The sequence below is a fragment of the Podarcis liolepis genome (assembly GCF_965112155.1).
Source record: "Podarcis liolepis genome assembly, chromosome: 1".
Taxonomy (NCBI): domain Eukaryota; kingdom Metazoa; phylum Chordata; class Lepidosauria; order Squamata; family Lacertidae; genus Podarcis; species Podarcis liolepis.
This window is the reverse complement of record NC_139554.1, coordinates 61,958,902-61,981,965: the sequence shown is the minus strand read 5'-3', so window position 1 is coordinate 61,981,965 and position 23,064 is coordinate 61,958,902. Positions and strand designations below refer to the sequence as shown.

The 23,064-nt window shown below is 40.6% G+C and overlaps 1 protein-coding gene across 5 annotated transcripts in view; it reads right to left on the bottom strand.

Annotated features, from left to right (window-relative positions):
* LUZP2 (leucine zipper protein 2) overlaps positions 1-23,064 on the bottom strand; it is a 326,571-nt gene that overhangs the window by 76,038 nt on the left and 227,469 nt on the right. For all 5 annotated transcript variants that reach the window (XM_083464752.1, XM_083464751.1, XM_083464749.1 and 2 more), the window contains 2 exons: positions 9,927-9,989; positions 2,312-2,374 (listed from right to left, as the gene is read on the bottom strand). In XM_083464752.1, coding sequence (XP_083320878.1) covers positions 2,312-2,374; positions 9,927-9,989 — 126 coding nt within the window. The remainder of the gene's footprint in view (positions 1-2,311; positions 2,375-9,926; positions 9,990-23,064) is intronic.

Here is a 23,064-nt window from a genome sequence, read left to right as displayed (position 1 = left end):
TTTTTCCTCTTGCGAAGCATGGTTTCGGAAAAGTTTTGGAAAAGCTTCAAAAATCACCAAAGTCTTCAAAAACCTCAAAAAAGGCTACCACACCGCGTGCTATGAGTTGCTCCTCGAAGTCAAGTCGCAACTGTATTAACGGTTTTAAGAAAAAGGAAACAAACTTGCAAGACGTTTCCGTCTTGTGAAGCAAGCCCATAGGGAAAATCGTCTTGCGAAGCAACTCAAAAAACCAAAAACCCTTTCGTTTTGTGAGTTTTCCGTCTTGCGAGGCATTCATCTTGTGAGGTACCACTGTATCTTACAACTTGACTGACTGGTTCAGCTTTTTCTTCTACTAGTTTCCAAACCTCACAAATACAGGATCACAGATATGTAAGGGATCTATGGATAACATCTATATTGACCCCCACAAATATAGCAATACTTTCACCTTTTTAACCCCTTTCAAGAAAAACTAGGAAATAGACATAGATAATCAGACAGGATATTTTTCTTCTCAGAGATCAACTCCAATGTAATTGGGGTAGTAAAATGTCCCAAATTTCACTCAATTTATTCATTTCCCAACATTTATATACCACTCGTGTATATAAATATAGCCATGTGTGTTCTGCCAGAAGAACAGCACTTTGATCTGCTTCCCAGAATCAGTTTTTGCTTGTGGGAAAGGACTTTTTAAACCCCAGAAACTAATGAACTGACACAGGCAATCTTAGCAAATAATTTTCTGCTTCAAGCCATGTTCAGACAAACTCCTGAACACACATCTTAACTAAAATGTGAAGTTATGATGTTGATGATGATGATGAAGATGATGATTAATTATACCCTGCCCATCTGACTGGGTTGGCCCAGCCACTCTGGGCGGCTTCCAGCATATATAAAAACACAATAAAACATTAAACCTTAAAAAGCTTCCCTATACAGGGCTGCAGTCAGATGTTTCCTAAATGCTTACAAGGCACGTTTCCAAGTAAAACTACTTGCACATGACATCAAGCTATCACAGATTAACCTAACACAAAATCCAGATTACAACTTGGTTACAAGCACAAAGCAAAGATAAAATTCATGCAAAGCATGCAACTCAAACAGGTGAGTCAATCCACAGACTTTGCATCAAATAACATACATGCAAGTTGTTGTTAAGAAATAACATTTTAAAAGACATTCTGGAACACCTCTACTCTGTTATAGACAGGAATTTGAGGTTCTGCATCTCAAATGCAAATGGAAATCCATGAGGTAGAAGATGAATGTGGCAGTAAAACATTATCACTATTTCTGCATGCATAAGGCAGGCATGCGGGTATCATTTGCCAGGCTGATACTGTACTTCCTTTATGGCTTCACTAGCTACAACTAACACGTGCTGTTGTACAGCTTCTACCATTGGGGGGAGGTGCAATCTGCAGTTTTCTGGGTACTGCTACAAGCCCTATAATTCCTGATCACTGGCCATGCAAGCTGAGGTTCATGGGAGTTGGAGTCCAACATAAACTGGAAGATAACAGGTTCCCAGGCCCTGTTGTGCCCATTTACGAAGTAAAATGGAAGGGAAACAATTCTGTAACTTTATAAGTACACAGAAGATTTTCACTATCTCTGTGAAAGGAAATCTCTGGTGGGATGATTTATTTACAAAAAATAAAATGGAAATAAAAAGCAATCCAGCCTCTTAAATGAAAAATTTAAAGTATGACTGACCAGAAACAGAAGAGTCTTGCTCTTCATTTCACAATTTTTTAACTTCAGTAACGGAGACATTTTTTATCCAATATTTTGAAAACTTATAAACCTCATGAAACTGATGTCAGTTTCAAGAAGCTGTATGGATTATATACAAACTATCGCTTCTGTGCTTAGAAAAGCTAGACTACTGGAAACACCTTAACTGTGACTTCACTTCCATGGCTATATAATATGCAATAGTGGGAAAGTGATAAATGAGAATAATTGAAAACACATCACAACTTTGCTAGATGTGTTGGAAGTCTGAATATAAATATCAGTGAAGTAAGTGTTAGTACACAGTGCTAGATGGTTTGAAGATTTAGAATTAACAGACTTCACCCTTTAAGAACATTTTCATAGTGAAAAACTGCTGAAATCATTGACATTTTCGACAATGTATCACAGAAATCAAATTTGCCCTTTAGTTTTCCAAATCCCTTTGAATATGTATGGTGATAGGTAGTCATTTCTGCCCCCCAGCACAGGTTGGAATAATAAAACCATTGGACCATATTCCCTTAATGTTACACTGCCTGTAAGCAAATACCTTTGCCAGCTCAAGTGACAAACTCACCTTAAAAATCAAATCCTTTTTCCCATAGCGAAGCTCCTTCAGTTGGGCTTGGATCTTTTTTGACTGCAAGCAGAGGATAATACATTAATCCTTTAAGTAATTTATATTTTAAAACCTGCAGAGGAAAATATATTAAAGTTCAGGTAATAGGACAGTATATCCGGGGTGGGGGGAGGTTTGGTAAAATTACAACTGTTGATGAAACGAGCTGTGTTTGCTACAGCTATGCTGGTCTTGCATACATTATGCACATAAAACAAAGGGCCAAATTTATAAAGAACATGGCAAGAACAACTGACACATCAAGAATGAGATTGCTCTTAATACACATGTTGGCCTGGAACATGAGTGCAAAGTAAGCTAAGTCAGGTCAAGGAGACTTTGCCTTTCCCTCTTTCACCCTTAAGCTCTCTTTGGCCCTCAAAAATGGGTGATCAGAGAACCCTTCTGAACAACATGAGTTAGGGTGCAACAGAATGTCAAAGGGAGGACACATTACCCAAAATTGAGTGGAGCCACTTTTCATGATTCCGTTTAACTCACAAAATATGGATCTGCACCTTCCCCCCCCCACAACCCCCCCATGCTACTTTGTTTAGGATTATTTCCATTCTATCTCTATAATGATCTCTATAAATTGGTATAATCAATTAGGGCTTGGAGCTATCCAGACTTTTCACAATTTGTAGTGAGAAAAAAATCTGTTGGAAATTGTTTTTCATCACTTTGTATCTGCAAATAAACCACTCAGGATATTCTTGTTTGCAACCACATGAAGATGTGTAACACGAAGCAGCTTGCTTCCATGGGGATTTAGTCGTGTTTACCACACCATCACAGAGACACAAAATAAGTCTGCAAACCACTTTGGGAACAGCTAGAGCTGCTCTGACTAGGGCAGTGGTGGCCAAACTTGGCCCTCCAGCTGTTTTTGGACTACAGCTCCCATCATCCCTAGCTAACAGGACCAGTGGTCAGGGATGATGGGAATCGTAGTCCCAAAACAGCTGGAGAGCCAAGTTTGGCCACCACTGGACTAGGCACACTCTGAGGTCCTGAGAAGTTGCTGAAAGGTTCCTGGTGGAAAGGTACTGGTTCTGGTCATGCCACGCCCCCCATACTCTTTAAATTGCTTTTCCCTGAATTTGCCAATTCTGTTAAAGTGCTTTAGTGGGCTGGGAGTGCTTTGAAGCATTGATGAGTGTAAACCCTATAAAGCTGCACACACAGTGACTTAATGCCAAGAGGAGCATTAGAGAAAGGACCTTGTAACCAAGGAGCTTGCAACCAAAGACATTGTAACCAAGTGGTAGCTCAATTCTATGCATATCTACTTGGATGTAAGGCATATGGAGTTTGCAGAGACTTCTACCCTCGTAGATTTGTATGGGATGGCATCCTAAACCAGACTACAAGATTATCTGCCCCATTAGTTTCTAATCTATCCAGAAGTTGCACTGCAAAGTCTCAAGGAGGTATTTCCTAGCCCTGCTGCATGTGATCTTTTAAGCTAGAGAAGCCAGGGTTTGAATTTGAACCTATAATTGTATGCATGGAAAGCATGTCATCTAACACTGAACTGCAGGCACTCATGAGACAGGATCATTTTTCATAATTAAACTCTGCAGATCAGAAACATGAAGTGAACTTCCTCCCTACATGCTGAACTTCGCTTTGTCTCTTGCAGAAATTTTATTCTATTTCACAGGCTGCCTAGTGGTGTGATGGCAGATTGAAATCGCAGGTACGAGACACTCCACTACAAGATAAATCTGAAAGCTTTTTTTTCCTTTTTTTGCCTTTGGAACAATATTTAGAACACTGACTTCATGGTCTAGAGGGAGCAAAATCAACCTCAGAAAGAAAATGTTCATTGACAGCTACATGGCTACAGACCATTTTCACTTGGCTTAAAAACCCTATTAAGCTGAGAGCGACATTGGTTCGTGAGGGCAACTTTGATCTCATCCATGCTACACTGCTGTCTTTAATGTCACACTGGCCAGTCTTGCTTGAACATGATCTATTTTTTTTTAAATAAAAAAAACCCCAGAAGCAAGAGCAGAAATCCTGCAACCCCACCCCATAGCTATTTATCTTAGATAATTAACTTACAAATTTTAAAGGTATTATAATTCATTCCAATTGCGAAACTGATGCTGAATTATCTGCTTTGTCATAATCAGACTCAAGTTGCTATTAATTGTTCACTTTAATAATATTCAGTATATTGATAGCTCATTAATACTGAGTGAAACATTGGAAGCTGCATTATACCAAGTCAGAAAGCCTGTGTATCGGTGTTATCTGCTCTGAATGCAAGTGCTTCTCCAGAGTCTAAAGGTTTTGCTCATTTCCTGCTTCCTAATCCTTTCAACTGGGGTAGCTAGGGAATGAACCATGGAAAGCTTGTGCTTTGCCGCAGAGCTATTGTCCCTCCCCAAAAGAATTTAGGACCTATTGCCTAATACTGTGAACCATGATCAGATGCAGGCCTACAAACAGGGCTGTTTCCAAACTATTTTGCAAATTAACATGCTGAGTATTTTAGCTTATTGACTAAGTTCAATATAATGTGACAACACCAGAGTTATGCAAGCTGCTCCGAATCAGGCACCTCTCTTTGGAATCAGCAAGATTCCATATGTTTAAGTTATCTCATAGGAACATAGGAAACTGCCTTTCACTCAGCAAAGTCACAGATCTATCTGTCTAGCTCAGTACACTACACTGATTAGAAGCAAATATACAGGGCTTCAGACAGGTGTCTTACTAGCCATACCATGCCTGGGATGGGCCAGAGTGCCAAGATCAGCGCAGTGCCAATGCACTGGCAGAGCCAACCTGGCAATCCTGCTGGTGTATCTGTCCTGCACGGACCTCATTGCCACCTCACCCTTTCCCACCCTGGTAGGCAGCAGTGACATAGGTGTCCGTAGGTTAAGATGAGTGCCACTGTGCCATCCCATGGCCTGCTTTGGGGACAGGACGCCTTCTTATACCAATCCAATCCCTTGGTCCATCAAGCTTAGAATTGTCTACAATAATTGGCAGTGGGTCTTTCACAGCCCTGCTTGGAGATCTCTAGGATTTAACCCTGAACATTTTACATGCACAAGATGTCTTCTATCACTGAGCTATGGTTGCTGTTTTTAAGTGAAGAATGCATTACAGGTTCTGTTATATTCGGTAAACCCACAGCAAGGCAGGTTTATTATTAACAAACCTTCCTTTATAAAATGTATTTCTCTTAGAAAGGTGCACAGTGAACAATTCTAGAAGCTTGTCAACTCACAAAGATCTATGGGCAAAAAATACTCAGGGGCGCAGATTTAATATGAGGCACCGGGAAGTAATATTCCCTGTTTACCATTTAAATGTAAACTCTCGTGTTACATTATTCACAGTTGTGTAGCAAATATTAAAATGTGCATAAACATCATGCAAAACAAACAGAAAAGGAACAGTTGTAAAGTAACAGTACAGATCAAAATATGATGTTCCCAAATGAAATGTTATGGAGTTACAGAAGACAACCACTGATGTTGGCTGCATCCACACAACTAAAATGATTCACACTTTAGATTAAAAAAGAAAATGGTGATTAATATGATGACAAAGAGGTGAGCATTCCTTCTTGCCACATTTTGTATATTGAAAAATTATTCAAATGATTGGCTAAAGATGTATTCAGGGAATCATGGTGAACCCTCTGGAAAAGGATATCCATATCTATATATCCTTATTTACGATAGTTTTATTTAGGGCTGCACTGAAAAAGCAGCCCTTTCTGTTGGCTGCGAAATTGCCTTCCTGCATTTAACTCACCCCACCCCCCACCCCCGCTTTTGAATGAAGTGAACATGAATGAAGTTTTGTCACTGTTCATGGGGAGGCAGGGTCACCTCTTATCTTCTGGCTTTTGTGTGTGGTTCTCAGTGCAATATGGGAACATAAGAGAGTACATTTTCCAGTTGCCTAGGTGGGCCTTGTGTCTGTCAAGGACTGCATTTCCCCAAGAGTAATCTGTTAGGGGCTGCACACAGGCAGTGAGAAGGAACACAGCCAAAAATAGGCAGGGTTACCTCCTTTTCGCTCTTATTTTCTGTCACCTGCTTCTGTGTCTTTCTTTCCTCCCTAGTAGTGTATTGGGGTGAAACAGATAGCTCTTCCTATACCATAGGGTTATTTCTGGTCCCTTGGTATGTCATCATTCATGGACAGATCAGCTATATACTTACCAACAATCTAGTGTATTAAAATATATATTAACAGTTTGTGGTGTTCATTCTATTATACTTAAAAGCAAAAATGAAAGGTGCAAGGGTACAAAAAGAATGAACAGGCTTGAATAACCTGCAGTTAAAAGAAGCAAGGAAGATCAGGTGAATCAGAAAAGACATGGACTTATTCCATTTTACATTCATAATGGGTTTTGACTAGGGGCATAATCTGGATTCTTTAGAGTCAAACATGGATAATGGTCTGCTTAAAACTAGCGCAAACCTGATCATGTAAACTAGGCTGAATTGCCTTCACCAATGATTTCCGCAAATGTAATTTATCTAATAAGTGTGCCACATGAACAGGAGAGTGATCACAAATTTAATAATTTGGATTTAATTACAGTTGTCCTCTGTGAAATGACAATCACGTTTGTTGATTGCATTGCTGTTAACACTCCCTGAACCTTCTCTTCCTTTTTTTAAAGCATTGTGTTTTGATATTAATTTCTTGGTACAGCATTGTCTTTTTAGAGCCTTGAAGAAAGAAAAGTGTTCATTAACTATTCCCCCTAATCAGCTGTACTAAGATATGCTAAAAAAAATTAAATTGCTTAATCAATCAATTCATCCATTTATTAGCGAGACAGCCACCAAGCTCCCAACCCATTCTGTTGTACCTGACAGGGTACAAAACACATGGCACTGTTTGGGTTCATCAAGAATTCTACTCCTGAATAACAGCGTAGGTGCCAAAGCTTTTATTCTGCCAACAGTCGTTCTTCTTTCAAGTATGATAGCAAGTGTGATACCTTTGCATGATCCTGCTATGACAACAGAATGAGGGATGGCTCACCAGAAATGTACTGTAGCTACCACAAAACAAGCACAATCCTATTTGTGTTAAAATGTGGCACAAATACATTTTAATGGTAGAAAGGGTCTGCCCCTTTTGTCTCTGCATTGTGATTGCAAAGAGATTCACACTTTAGCATAGCCAAACATGTTATTATGCTGGGAAAGCAGAAATTAAGATTTTAAAGAAATGTTCTACTTCTCACCCTGTGAAAAGCATAAAATTATCTGTTTGCACAATAGAGGGGGTGACAGATTTCAAACAACCTTCTGCACATTTTGATTCTGCTGAAATCGACCGTTTTCAACACAATGCTTTTTTTATCATGCTTTAACATCGTATCACTGCTGATCTCAGAAACATCTGGAATGAGAGTCAAGCTAAACACACTGGCAGCAGATTGTGTTGCTTAGACACGGATCAGCCCCAGTCCAGTAGAAATATTAGGTGGGATATCTGTATCTTAAGTCAGAAGACAGGGGTTGTGAATTCATAGGCGGGAGGACAACTTCTCAGAAAATAAGGTGGGCCATTTTGAGGTCCCCCCATCAGTCTATATTCTAAGCCAATCGGATGTGAACATGAGGAAAGTCACACATCTGTACTTGAAATGGCTCAATATATGGTATGGACCTGCGAGGCACCAACTTGGAGCTCCTCAACCTTGCCAACACCATGCCTTGTCACCATCCTAATGCCCAGGAGTACTGCTGCCACTTATGGGCACCACTGCCACTTCCTCCTTGCATGAACTGCTGCTTTGTGACACTCTGAAAAGCCTAAACTATGAGCCCAGATCACAGGTGCTGACTCAGATGCACAACCACTTTTGCATTGAAGTTTGTCTTCATTCTAGCTGTTCACCCCACCAAATTCCTCAGATGCTCCAAAAACTCTATTTCTGGTGCTCAAGTGGTTCAAAAGAACTGAGGTGCCCTTTAACAATGACTCAGGGTAGCTGCTGTTTTAAAATAATTTTCAACCCATGGCCTGCAGCTGCATATCCAGTTACAGTGGTACCTTGGTTCTCAAACTTAATCTGTTCCAGAAGTCCGTTCCAAAACCAAAGCGTTCCAAAATCAAGGCTCGCTTTGCCATAGAAAGTAATGCAAAATGGATTAATCTGTTCCAGACTTTTAAAAACAACCCCTAAAACAGCAATTTAGCATGAATTTTACTATCTAATGAGACCATTGATCCATAAATTGAAAGCTATAAACAATGTACTGCAGTCACACAATCAATCAATCAATCAATCAATCGCTGAACTGGGTTCCACACAGTCACAAAAAACAAAACAAAAAAGAGTCACAAAACAAAAACTCAAAATAAATAGCAAAAACTGACAGACCTCAGCAAAACACTCAAAACAAAAGCATAGCACTCAAAAGGGAGCAGGTTCGGCTTCCAAAACAAAGTTCACAAACTGGAACACTTACTTCCAGGTTTGCAGTTGCGGATTCCAAGTTGTTTGAGTACCAAGGCGTTTGAGAACCAAGGTACCACTGTACTTCCGTGACATGTTAGCTGAGGTCTTTGCTGAAATTTCATCTGCTGGGATGCTATCACAATATTGATGAATGATATTCAGCTAAGTCCTACCTAAGTTATTTATGTTTATTAACTTGAATGGGTCTCCTCTCGATAGGACTAGCATTGACTACCACTCTGTTCGTAGAAATATTTTGCACATGTTTCACACAAGAGCTTCTGAATGTGAAACAAACTGAAAATTCCAGTGTACACATCCTATTCCCAGCATATACATATCATATGGCTTTTCTATAACCCATGTGTGTGAAAATGTGAAGCATCATTAACATTGCAAGGTTTTTGAAACTGTGGTTGGGCTTTTTATTAGATTTGAAACATTGCTTAGGAGTTTTATTATACTGATTTATTCACAATATTTTCTATCTATTTCCCCCTTAAAGCAGATGAAATAGCAGAATTTTTATGATTGACTGCACAAATGACTTCAAGACTCTTATTCTTGGACACATATTTGCTTTATGAATGAACATGTAAGAATCTACTGTAGGTAACCAGACACTTTTGTGCACAGGATTATCTTGACACTTGCACAGAATATTTTTTTACTCCTGAAATAAATTTGTGCAGTGGCAGACTTGGGTATTATTGTTCCCTGTCCAAGGCCAAAAAGTGCCTCCACCCACTAGCCCTTGGGCTGCCCTCCCAAAGGTGGGTAAGGAGTCACCTGGCTTTGAGAAGGAGGCATGAGAGCTCAGCAGGGTCCCACAGCCCTCCCATCTTTTTTTCAAAGCTGGGAAAGCGCTAACTAGGTTTTGGGAAGGAGGAGGGTGGACTCTAGGACCCTGTCAGAGCCTCTTACCTCCTTTCCAAAGCCCAGCACCTCGCTTACTGGGCTTTGAGATGACACCCCCTAGGCTCAGCACCCAATGAGTGCTCACCCTTGCACATACCCAAATCCGCCCCTGATTTGCAACAGGCTTCACCAATAAATCATTTCCTCTATTGGGCTTGCTGGGGTCAGAACAAAACAAATCCTACTCACCTCTTCAGCATGAATGCCACAAAGCTTGCTTCCAGAAAGGAGTTTATTTTTCAGGCTTTTGTTCTAAATGGAGGAGAATAAATATAGAGATATATATCACCAGCATGCATTAAAATATTAAGAAATCATCTAAATATTTTAGCATGGTATATGTAAATATGATATTTAGGATAGCGGTGAGGACAAAAATACATTAAGAATGAAGATAAATATATAAATAGCACAAGTAGCATTTTCTCTTTCCTAGATGCCTGTGGAATTTACTTTTAAATAATCATTTGAGGAGACAGAAAAGCACACTTAAGTTTTCAAAAATGGACTGTCAATCAAGGTGGAAAGTATTTGTTTGGACTAGCCAAAATATGGGATAGAAAGGGTGATAAGTTATGGAAAGACACTTTCTCCCACTGTTGACTTCAATGAAGCAATTCTAGTTTTTGCTATGTATGGAATTTGTCCCTAGTTTCAGTGCATTTTCAGCACATGAAGGGGCTTGTCTGAACTCCCCCGATGTCTTCACACATGAACGTCACTAGCTCAAGTGGAAGCTGCATTGGCACAGGGAATAATCATGTGAAGCATCCTTGCCACAAGTCACCACACTTCAAATTTGACTGGATACGAAACCACGTGGGACCTGCAAATACTGTTCAAGCAATTTAAGAACTTCCCCCACAGTCTTGCTACTTGGTAGCCGATTTAATATACAGATTCTGTAAACAGAGAGGCTGAGTCTATTTTAATTCCATTCATCGTCATGCTAAGAATACAGTGAAGCGGACCAGAAGCCTATGTTTGCTTATATGTGGGCACCAAAATAGGCACACATTTTAGTGTATGTGAAAAAATTCCCAGGTACTTTGCAACAAAAGCTGTACCAAGTCTTTTCACTCTTCCCCCACCTCCATTTTCTGCCCTCATTATTGCACAGAAACCCATTACTATCTATATTTCATTACATGTGGGATATTAAGAAGCCTCATGAAAAAGCTAAAGTGGTTTCTAATGGATCTTATGTTTTTTTAAACACCATGCTACTCCAATCGAGGAGAGCTTGCATAATTAATACCACATTTTTAATATATTAACAACATTTACGACATTGACAAGCAGTGCAGATGTTCTGGATGCAGGATGATCCTGTAGAGTAAAGTGAGAGGCAGACTGCAAAAATTGCTTTCAGGCAATTTCCCATTTCTGGCTTTTATACAGCAAGTGTAATAATAGTATAGCACTTACTTACAGAGTCAAATAAAGCTCAGGAACCATTGTCTCGAGCCCTGGAGGCCCTATTTCTTTTCTATAAAACACCACTTTGGGAAGGAATGATTCTGAGCAGAGAAACAGCAGGGAGAAGACTCATCACTGTGTTGCTTTGCCCTGCAAAGGGTACTGAAACATGTTTTGGCAGCAATCCAACATGGGCAAAGTGGATGTCGTGGAATATGAAGAGGCATATAAGTAAAGGATTAAGCACTTTCTCTTCTACTGTTGTTTCTCTAGCCTTCCTGAGGTGTATATATATATATATATATTTCCCCTTAAAAAAAAGGAGGTCATCACGATTCAGTACATTCACTTGGATGCAACATGTGTTTAGGTCTTGTGAGTTAATTATTTGGGGAAATCACCATGAAATTGGTGCATACAGTAATCTTTACAATTAAAAAAAAGTTGGTCTGGAAAGCTTTTCACACTAGATAAGACAATCAAAACTAGATGATTGTATCACAAGGAAGATGTAGGCTAGGGGTCTTCAGGAACCTAAGAAGAAAAAGAAGAAGAGTTTGGATTTGATATCCCGCTTTATCACTACCCGAAGGAGTCTCAAAGAGGCTAACATTCTCCTTTCCCTTCCTCCCCCACAACAAACACTCTGTGAGGTGAGTGAGGCTGAGAGACTTCAGAGAAGTGTGACTAGCTGAAGGTCACCCAGCAGCTGCATGTGGAGGAGCGGAGAGGCGAACCCGGTTCACCAGATTACGAGTCTACAGCTCTTAAACACTACACGACACTGGCACTTAGGAGTGCCTAAGGAGGAGTGGCTTGCGATTTTGCTCCCAAATTCAATAGCTCCATTTTATTAATGGGAAGGACCATTTAGTAAGTCAAATGAACTCCAGTTGGCTGAGGTGGGAAGTAATCTGACTATGCAGAGATTAGACATCAGGAAGAACTTTCTGACAGTAAGAGCTATCCAGCAGTGGAACGGACACCTTCCTTGGTGGTAGACTCTCCTTCCTTGGAGGTTTTAAAACAGAGCTTGGGTGGCCAACTGTCTTAGATGCTTTAGTTGAGATTCCTGCATTGCAGGGGGTTGGACTAGATGACCCTTGGGATCTCTTCAAACTCTACAATTCTATGATTCTGTGATTCTGTTAACTACAGACAGGGTCAGTCTGGGGAGAGGGATTGTCCCTCTTCCTGGAGAGGAGGCAGAAGAAAGGTTTCTGCCTGTCACAACCAGTAGTAGGAATATCAGAGGAATATCCTTCACCTTGATGCAATAACTCTCAGGAAAAAATGAAATGAAAAGAAAAGGGCTAGAGCATTTCTCTTTGATTAATTTCTGTTAAATGCCATCCCATTACTTTTCACACTGCAGCACGCAGTGCCTAGGAAACCCACATCAAAACATATTTCAAAAATGAAATATGTGAAGTCATTCAATGACAAGCAGCTGTAAATGATATGGAAACGAAGCCCTATGCATCTGATTCTTTTAGATAAGCACACTGCAGTAGTAATGCAAATTTATTTCTAACTACTAATAGCATCCTCTAAAATTATGCATGGGAAACATGTTATCAATTGAAACAGAATATTAATTGAATTCAGTACATCAAGCCAGATTTAAGTCTGCATTCTAATGGAAACTCTGAAAGTCTGAGTTGTAAATAAGACATTTCTTAGTTTTATTGGACTAAATCTGCTTGTTAAGACCGATGCAAAAAATAATTCCCATTCACTGTTTACATTTGAAATCCCTCATGTGTCCTTTGCACAATTCCTGGGTAATGACAGCATGCAGCATCTTGTTTCACACACATTTTAACTTGTTCCTGTCTATTACCCACTGAAAGTGGCTCCTTCTGCAATGATAAATCGCTTCAAGCTGCTTGATGCAGGTGTTTGTGGCACTATGAGGCAATGAAGAGGAACTACAATATTATTCTACAGAGAACTCAGAATTCACACTTTCAGCACATCTCCTCATTTCTTTGGAGCACCTATGCAAAGCCAGTCAATCAGCACAAACTGGAAGAGACTAAGGATTTTCTGTCATGCATTAATTGACTTTGTCCTCAACAAGGGTACATGTCTGAACTGGCATTTCACAGCTCTAGTCTACACTGTCCCGTTTGTTCTTGATGCCAAGGGCCAGGGTCTAAGCCATCCTTAGGTTACTTTACACCTGCTGAGTCTTATGCTGTGCCAAGGGCATTTTTTTAATATACTTATGGATTGATTCTACAATTTTTTGCATAGAGCAGGGGAGCCTCAAAGCAGCAGCAATGCACTTCAGCTTGGGGGAGCTTACATCTTTCTTACTTTATTTGGATTTTTTCCTCTGGCCCGGTGTTCAATATTGTAAACCCAGAGCAAAGTATCCAGGCAGGAGACAGTGGGAAATCTGGCACAAAAGGTGATTTTCTTTCCAAAGACAAATGCAGAGACTCTGAACTACAGTTCGATTTAGTCAGGCCAGAGAAGAGGAGGTCAAGGGCATCACAGCACTCCGAAGGATAACTCGATTAATTATAAACCAATCCGAAAGAAAGCTTGAGAGGAATACTGAAAGCTGGCTGCATTTTCACAGTGAACAGAAAGAAATCTGAGACCTGGGAAGGACACGGTAAGCCTAAGGCAAGAACATCACACTCTTCACCTCAAATTAAGAATGAGTTTGAAGGTAACTTCTATTCACTGTTAAAGCAGGAGGTGCTAAATTCAGTGATAATTACTGTGCTAATGCATTGCTCATTTGGCTATGATACCTCTGGAGGTGATTATGGGGGAGGGACATTGAATCTACACAGAGTGCATATCCCAGTTGTTACACTTCACAAACGTTTTGCAACAGCTTCTTGTACCACCAGCCCACTCCACACTACAAGCAAGTGCAGTTGAGCCACCCGCAAGGTCCCTGCCATTGCTGCTGAAGGAATCATGTGTTGAACCTGCAAAAAAGGATAGCTCCTTCTTCAAAGGTAATTATGTTAACTCAGTTTCATCACTTCCACCTTAGTACCAAACAGAGAGTGGGAAGTGTCCATAAAGAAACACCTTTATCTTAACATTCACCAACACTGACACCTTTACTTCTTTGTGCAGGGCCCTAGTTATGGAACTTACTCCCATAGAAGGTGGTGATGCCCGCCAATGGCCTTGAAAGAGGAGCAGACAAAATCATTGAGGTCTATTGATGGCTACTAGCCACAACAGCTACACTAGGCCCTCCATGTTTGTAGCAGCAATGCTTCTGAATACCAGTTGTTGGAAATCACAGGAGGGAAAAGTGCTCTTGTGCCTGAATCATCCTTGCAGGTTTCCCACACGCATCTAGTTGGCCACTGTGAGAACAGAATGCTGGACTACATAAGCCATTGCCCTGATCCATCAGGGCCTTCATATGTTCTTAAGTTTAGTAGTGTCTATATAAAAACAGGAAACTGCCTTATCCCAGGTCACATTGTTGTGGGAATGTTCAGGGAGGCAGGAGAGGATATATTGTTTATTAATATCCTTCCTAACTTGCGCTAGCAAGTTCTATAACTTAGCAGAGTTTTACATTCCCCTTTTAAACGCACAGCAGATAGCTGGTTGCAGTCTTGTTTAAGCCTCTCACTATCATACAATTCAGTATTGAATTGTATGTTCCTGGTAAGTTCCCTTTTAATCCCTCTTAAAAAGAATAAACACGCCACAAACTTGTGTTAAGTATATAAAAGAAGTTTACTCACATCATCAGTTCACAGTTGGATCCTGAAGCCACACTTAGTTACATATGTGTTGATCTATCCCATATGGGGATAATCCCAGTGTCGTCTGTTGACTGAAAGTCAACAGAGCATTTCTAGCTAAAAAAAGCTGCCCCAGCGACAGAGGAAGTCAAAAAGAGGAAGGTGTGCTGTGTTACTTACCCTTTTGTTACCTGGGCAGGTAAGGTCACGCCCACCTCTAGTCACATGCAAAGGAAGTATGTCCCAGCCAGAAGGAAACAGGAAGTTTTCGACTGGCTGGACCAAACATTCCCCAGCATGTCCACTCTAGGAAAACAAGGAATCTTGTACTTGACTGCTACTTATAGATCGCATCCCACAACTGTCACACTATTTATCTAGCTGTCCCAGTATTGCCAGCAGCTCTCAAAGTTCTTACATGAGGTCTAGTTAGAACATTGGACTAGGACCTAGGAGAACAGGGTTCAAATCCCCACTTAGTCATGAAGCTAATTGGATGACTTTGGTCCAGTCATTGTCTCTTAGATGAACCTGCCTCACAGAGCTGCTGTGAGGGGGGAAATGAGGAGGGTGAAAACTGTGTATGCCACCACATTGAGCTCCTTCAGGAAATGCTGAATAGTAATAAATAAATAAACTGGAAATGACAGGGATTGAACTTAGAACCTTCTGCATGCAAAGCTTTACCTCTGAGCTATGGAATTTCTAAGATCCTCAGGTACACTTTGAGAATGACTCATGCATGAGCAATTTTGATTAAAAACTGAATTTGCCTGAATGCTTTTTCTTTTTCTTTTAAAGAGACATTTTGGACAGTTAACCTCCTTCCTTGCCCATCCCCATGGCACAGGTATACCAGTGATCAGTGTAGAAGCTTGCTGACAGCATGATGAATAATGATGTCATATTTACTTATTAAAGCAATACTCAACAAACCTCACAAGATGACAGGTTAAATTTATCAAGGGCACTCATGGGAACCTGTTGCGAAGAGCAAATGAACATTGGTGTTCATTGTTGGAGTGTTATTTGGTGTTACTGAGCTCTGACCACATTGCAGTGACAGGCATTGTTTTGCATCTTGATTAATACTGATGATATTCCTTCTCTTGCAGTTTGCAAAGCACATTTAACCTGTGTTCAGGTTGGGCAAATAATCTGGCTGTTCAACTAATTATAACATTGTATTCATAATAATAGGTTGATGATCATGATAATTCAGAGGAAGATACTGTCCAGCTTATTTTTCACTACTCTTCATTTTATTATTTCAACTACTGTTTTGCACTTCTAACCTGCCCTATCTTCAAGACTCATGATGGGCACAACACAGAAGCTAACACCAAGAAGCTAACACAACAGAGCCTTCCCAAGTTCCCTTCTTGCTGTACACAAGCCTTGTTTTAAACTTCTACTCCCTGCTACTCAGTGTCACCCTTTGCATGCTCCCTCAAACCTCTGACATTTTTTTAAAATTGTCACTTTTTCCTTTCAGTGTTCTTCATCCCTGCTTTATTCAAACCTCTGTCATTGTTTAAATTTACCACATTACATGATATAGCCAGTTGCCCACTGACCTACAGAATCATCATGTGAGTGAGAGCCCTGATGGTTTGGTCAAGCAAAATTTACTTAGGCCTGGATTTGATTTCTACACTGATGAATGATCTTAAACCTTCAGTCAGGCTTGGACCAAGATTGCAGCGAGGCACCTGTGATCTTGTTCTGAAGGCATTTGCTGTCTCACTGTCTAGGAATAAGTTTAAAGAAAGCAATTGTCCTGGACAAGTCATGCAATACAGTGATCAGTTAAGGAAAAAGGAAGTGGATGTTCTCTGAGACCCAATCCAAATGTTATACTCAACACATCTCAGTCATGAGTTTCCTCCCTCCCACAACCCCTATATGTCTTATTTATGACAAGTATAAGACATTATTATGGGATATGTGCACATTCACATAGCAAATGCTGTCACAGACTGCCTGCAGGGTATGTCAGGTCAAAGCCTACTAGGGACCACAACATTGATCTGCATGCAAAACTACTGGAAGGTAGGGCAGAATTAAACACCACTTTAATAGGATTCTGATCATCCACCCTTTTTGGAGATGCAACTTTATTATTTTCCTCATCTGTAGGCTACTTGAATTGTCTTTAAAAGCGTCCCCATTCACAGTGCAATAATCCACACAGTAACCAGGTCCAGACATTACGAAGGCATTCATTCAATGCTTTTTATATTAATAGAAAATATATTTTATACTTAACCACCAAGTTAAGCATATGAAACATAACTGCTCAAATAGCCAGGGGTTTATTTTTTAATAACCACTTTCTCTTTAAAATACATTAATTGTTAACACTAAACATAGCCCTTAGATTTAGTGAAAATGTCTCATTAAATCCAAAATAAATGAATCACCAAGGTAATTTGGGTAATATACAAGAGCAGTGAAGTGTTTGCGTCCTCTTCTCATTAAGCACATTTAATAACTAAAATCTGTTCTTGGTCTATGACATTATTGCTTGCTTCAGTTCCTAGTAATTTCAGCATCCCAACTGATAGGAACCATAAGCAAAACATGCAAAATCTTGGTGACCATATTAATGCGTGACTGTATTTCCTTTATTAACTCATTAACAATATTTTAATCTGGTATAAACACCTAGCAAGACAGAAGGGAAGGGCCATGTGCGACCATGGCAAGCATTAGGGTCCACAGTGGAAGAAAACCCTAATTAAAACCTGTGAGATTGTCCCACTGGTGTTCATCAGTATCATCTAATTCAGTAAGTGAACCAATTCACATCTTTCTGCTAAATATGAAGAGCTCCGCTGATTGGTTGTGCTTCCCCTTCAATGTGTCAAATGCCATCATTTCTATAATAATACACCAGAACCTATTCTCATATAAAGCATCAACAAATGACATGGCCCTTTCTGAACTGTAACATGTCAAGACGGAGATTGCAGATTTGATGCTTAGCAGCTTCTTGATTCTGTGACGTTTTGAAAGTTTCTGTCACAAATAGTTGGCACTGCTGCATGAGACTTGAATGAAAGTAGCTCCGACAAAAAGAAATGTTATCAGGCCCTACTTTTGACCATACAGTTAATATCTAATATTAAATAGCAGTCAAAGTACTGTTCAGTGGGAGAAAAAAACAACACCATTATGCAGGAAGGCTCAGTACAAATTAACCAGTGTCTTCTCCCGGATATTAAGAAGTGGGGGCATAGTGTTTGTTTATGCAAGGAGAATCACGTTCTCTCTTTCAGAAAATTATTTCCCACAATCAATGCCAATCTAGACATTTTACCCACTGTCTGGAAGGCGTTATTTGTTTTGATCAAGATAAATTTGAGTCTGCTTTCCCTTAATGAATAGAGTAAATCAAACTATGCCGAGCCCATCTTCAGGACATTTTATATAGGAATCATTTCTCCTCCCCCCCAAAACAAAACAACAAAAAAACCCAAAACTGCATTGTGCTTCTCTGGACGATGACAGGGCTGATTGCCAAAATGAGCTATTTCCCATCTCCTATTAAATGATGGCTCTTTACAGAGGTTTGATAGCACAGGGGAGGGTGTGTGGGGAGGAAACAGCAGTGAAGGGCAAATAAATATCTTTGAACATCCTACTGTGTTTTCGTTAGCAGTGTTGGTATTGTGAGTTATGCAAATTGGTTTTCAGCAGAGTAGGAGTTTGCTTTATATGACATGAAATGGTGAATTTGCTAAAATCCAGGAAGGGTTGCCCAGCCCTTCAATCATACAAGAGAAAGATAAATTGACTTTCATGCAGCTTACTATAAGGAATCTAAATGAAGTGGAGTGGGGGGGGGGACTTCAGCCAGAGAAATGGATGATAACTTTTATAAACAAGAATAACGCATAAGAGACAATAATGAATGTGTGTGAGGGGAGGAGCCACAACCTCAGAGAGAGAACATCATTCAAAATCAGTCTATGCTGCTGCACATATGTGTGTGTTCACACATGCACATACACACTCCAATGCCCTCTTCTTATTTGGCTCCTAACATGATAGACAGATGACAAATTAACTGAATTAGAAAAGGAAGGAAGGAAGGAAGGAAGGAAGGAAGGAAGGAAGGAAGGAAGGAAGGAAGGAAGGAAACAGCTGTTGGAGTACAACTGCCATCATCCCTGACCATTAGACATGCTGCCTGAGGCTGATTAGAGTTGAATTCAACAACATATGGAGGTCCAGAGGTGACCCACCCTGGAAAAAGAATGATAGATAAAAGTGACGTATGTAGGAACCCAATGAGATGTGGGGAGTGTTGATAATGGACTGAGATGTAAAGCAAAGAAACTGGGGAAAGAGGACTGAGATGCAGAGCAAAGAAACTGGGGAAAGAGGATGCCAGGGACTAGAGCAGGTGTGTGTGTGTGTGTGTGTGTGTGTGTGTGTGTGTGTAGTTATTTCTGGGATATTTTGGGATATTTCTCCACACAATTACTTTTTCCTTTAGAGTGGCCTTTTTTTTCCTCTGGGAAAATTATTTCACTTCTTTCAGTAGATTGGTCCCCCAAATTCAGGAGAATATAAATTCAAATTTTTGTTTGTACATTTAAATTAGGGGAATTTGTTTCACATTGATTCTCCCCCACCCCACCCCAGCGAGAACATTCAGCCGAACAGCCTAGATGGTGCCAAGATGGCCAGGTGCCTTTGCGTGCCATTGGAGCAAGAGAGGCAGAGCAGGAAAATCCTTGGGGCCGATTGGTACATTCCTAAGGTAGTCCAAGGAGGCAGGCAAGACTTGATCCGTATTTAAGGAACAATCTGCCTTCTCTCCAGCCTCGCCGTTTGCTGCAACAGCCTCCCTTTCTGTCTCCCAGTGTGCTTCAGGGTTCCCACTAGGGGGCCATATAGGATTTTTTTCTCCTATTCATATTTGGGATTGCAGATTGTTTTGTTGTTGTTGTTTTGCCTACTTCACACTGAATAGCAGGATGGAGTGCTTAGGGTTGCCATATTTTAAAAAATGAGAATCTGGATACAAAAGTCTGGGGGGGGGGAGGGTATGGCCAATGTTGGTTTTTTTTGGGGGGGTGTCGAGAGTTTTTAAAGGGAAATTGCCAGAATCTACCCCTTCTGACATGCGGACTGATTTTCACAGACATTACAGCGATTTCCACGCAAACGTATGGCAACCCTAGGAATGCTTGCTCTGCTGTGTTGTTAAATAGGTAAATCTTCTGGATTTTTTACACTGTGTCAGGAGGTCAGACTTCCTCATCCACCTGAGGTTCTGTGGTCCTGGGGGTGGTAACAGAGCAAAGCTTCCCTTCTCACCTTCAGAGTGCGGCCAGGGAATTGGGGCACACTAGGGATACTTTGGCCACCTCATGAGAATACTTTGAGAAGAAAAGAGAAGACTCCCTGGAAAAGACCCTGATGTTAGGAAGGATTGAGGGCACAAGGAGAAGGGGATGACAGAGGACGAGATGGTTGGACAGTGTTCTTGAAGCCGCTAACATGAGTTTGACCAAACTGTGGGAGGCAGTGGAAGACAGGAGTGCCTGGCGTGCTCTGGTCCATGGGGTCACGAAGAGTCGGACACGACTAAATGACTAAACAACAACAAGGGAGCCATGCCCAATTCCTTAGGCAAGGCTGGTTCATCCAGTGGCTATAGTTGTTCAGTTCAGTTACCACCTGCTCCATAGTCAACCTCCTCTGCTGATTTTAATTTAATGTCTAAATAAAAGTGGCCCAGTTCAGCCCCAACTTGAATTCTTTATTGTGACTCAATTCATTTTAGCCCTTCCAAATCTGTGAGACCAGCCAGACCAGGTTTCTACAGAGGCAACTGGGACAGGGCTGGTTTTATATAACCACTGCCTCAGTTTTGGTTCCTTCCTCAGATATTCAACCAAGCAATCATTTGTTGTGTTTGACTAAAAGCCATTACAAAATCCTCAGCTATGACCTACCATGAACTCATCTCTGGCGCTTGTGGGCTCACCCCCATCCAGACCTTTGGATTGTCCACAAAAGGAATCAGAATTTGGACACTCCTTTTTGCTTCTTTGCTGGGTGTTCATCTGTTCGTTGGGAGGTATCTATGACTGTTCAGATAGCCCTTTTCCACAACCTCCCCCCCCAAACCCTTCAATTTATACACAGTTTACCTCAAACATTTCTACACAGTTTACCTCAAACTTGTTATAGAAAAGCATGTTCACTTAATGATTCCATTCACGTAGGAAGCATTTCTAATTAAAGCAAAGCAATGGATTTAAACAGAGAATCCCATTTTACAGTATTTGATTCTGAGATGTAGGGTAATTGCTTGCACTATGCAGGATTGTGTAGTGAGGAAGCCTGGTGATTCTTTGATCCTTTCTTCTGAAGGGAGTGATTGGGAGCTTCCAGTGCTGCTTGCAAGATTCAGTAAAAACAGAGCACCTTTTCAGAGATATGTCAGCCTGCAGCACCATCTTTCCATTTATTTGAGAAATGGTGCAGAAGTGTTTGACCTCCGCAGGCTGCAGATTGGGCTTAAAAAGTCCATTACTGTGAACTGACAGCACCACCAAAGGCAAACTGATAAAAATGAAATGAGCAACATCCTGAAGCTATATATGCAAAGGAAAAAAAAGGAGGGTGTAATCTAAATATCAAATGCGTTATTGAATTCCTGGCTTCCAAACAACACTGCTGCTGCATTGAACAAGCGTGGGAGGAGGCAGAGTACCACTATTTAGCTCCACATCTTTTATCTTTCTTCTACAGACTGTAGAATAGTGCATTAAGTTCTGGCAGGTTAGTAAACATTTGTATTGTGACCATTGTCTTAAATATACCCTTGTGGAAAGAGAATAGGTACAAGAAACAGGAACAGATTACCAAGATTCTTGGAATGAAAATGGCACTTAGGTTGCCCTCCAATTAATATAATTTGTAAGTTGGTTCCCCACCGCACCCCCCACATAAATGCAAGCAATCGTTCTGCTAGTGAGCTTTCTGTTCCGAAATTGCCCCAGTGCATATTTTGTAAACTATTGCATGTGCTGGTGGAGTCCAGCTGTGTACTTTTGACACTATCAGGATGTGCATTGAGACTCTGAGATTATCTCCCTGGAAAAGTTAGACTGGCTAGAAGTTAGTCCTTCCACTAGCAGGTGAACACTTTCTTATTCCAACAGGCTTTTGGGGAACTGATTTCTTTTAATGAAAGAGATGGTGCCGTGCTGTTTTTATTGCAATTATTTGTATCGTTTTAATAGCATGCCTGTATATGTTTAATTGTTGTTGTTTTTTAATTCCCCCCTCCCAATGTTTTTAGCTGTTTTTATTTTTTCTCTGTAAGCCACCTTGAGTATCTATCAGAGAAAGAGGCAGGGTATAAATAAATATATAATATTACTATAATAACAGGGTCTCAATTCAAAGCAGGGGCCCCTTGCTGGCAATTTTTGAAAGGAAAGGGGTTGTACTCATGACAAAAGTACATGATTAATGTCACGTATATGTTGAGCACAGACAGGGAAGAGAAGAAATATTGCAGATATCATCAGAACGTGAAAAGACAGCAGAAGCAGCAACTTACCCAGATACTAGGTCTCAGTCAAGGAAAAGGTACACAAGGGGCTCCATAAAACCAGGCAAGACATTGGGGATTCTTCCTGAATGTCCCTGTATTAAGGTCAGGAGGCAAGTAGTGGCTGCTCTCCTATATTTTAACAGGCCTACTGCATGTAGGTGGTCATGCAAACAGCCAGAAATGCTGCCAGGTTTCACATTTCCTGGCATAGACATACAAACCACAGCACATGAATTGATTTTAGAATGTATTTCAATTAATTGACTGTGATTTTATGTAAACTGTGCTATTTTTACTGTTGTTAGCCGCTCTGAGCCCGGCTTTGGCTGGGGAGGGCAGGATATAAATAAAATTTTATCCCTCCTCCTCCTCCTCTTCCTCCTCCTCCTCCTTCTTCTAAAGCTGGGCTCAAATATGAAACAGTATTACAACCTCAACAATTCCGATGCAGTTCAGAATGCAAAATGAGTTTCTATACAGGCATGAAGAGTGCTTTTTAACTTAAATCCTCTTTTAATTGAAGTCCTGGGCACCAATTAGTACTCAGACAGAGCTAAAACACCCCAAAAAGGACTGTGATTTTAACTGA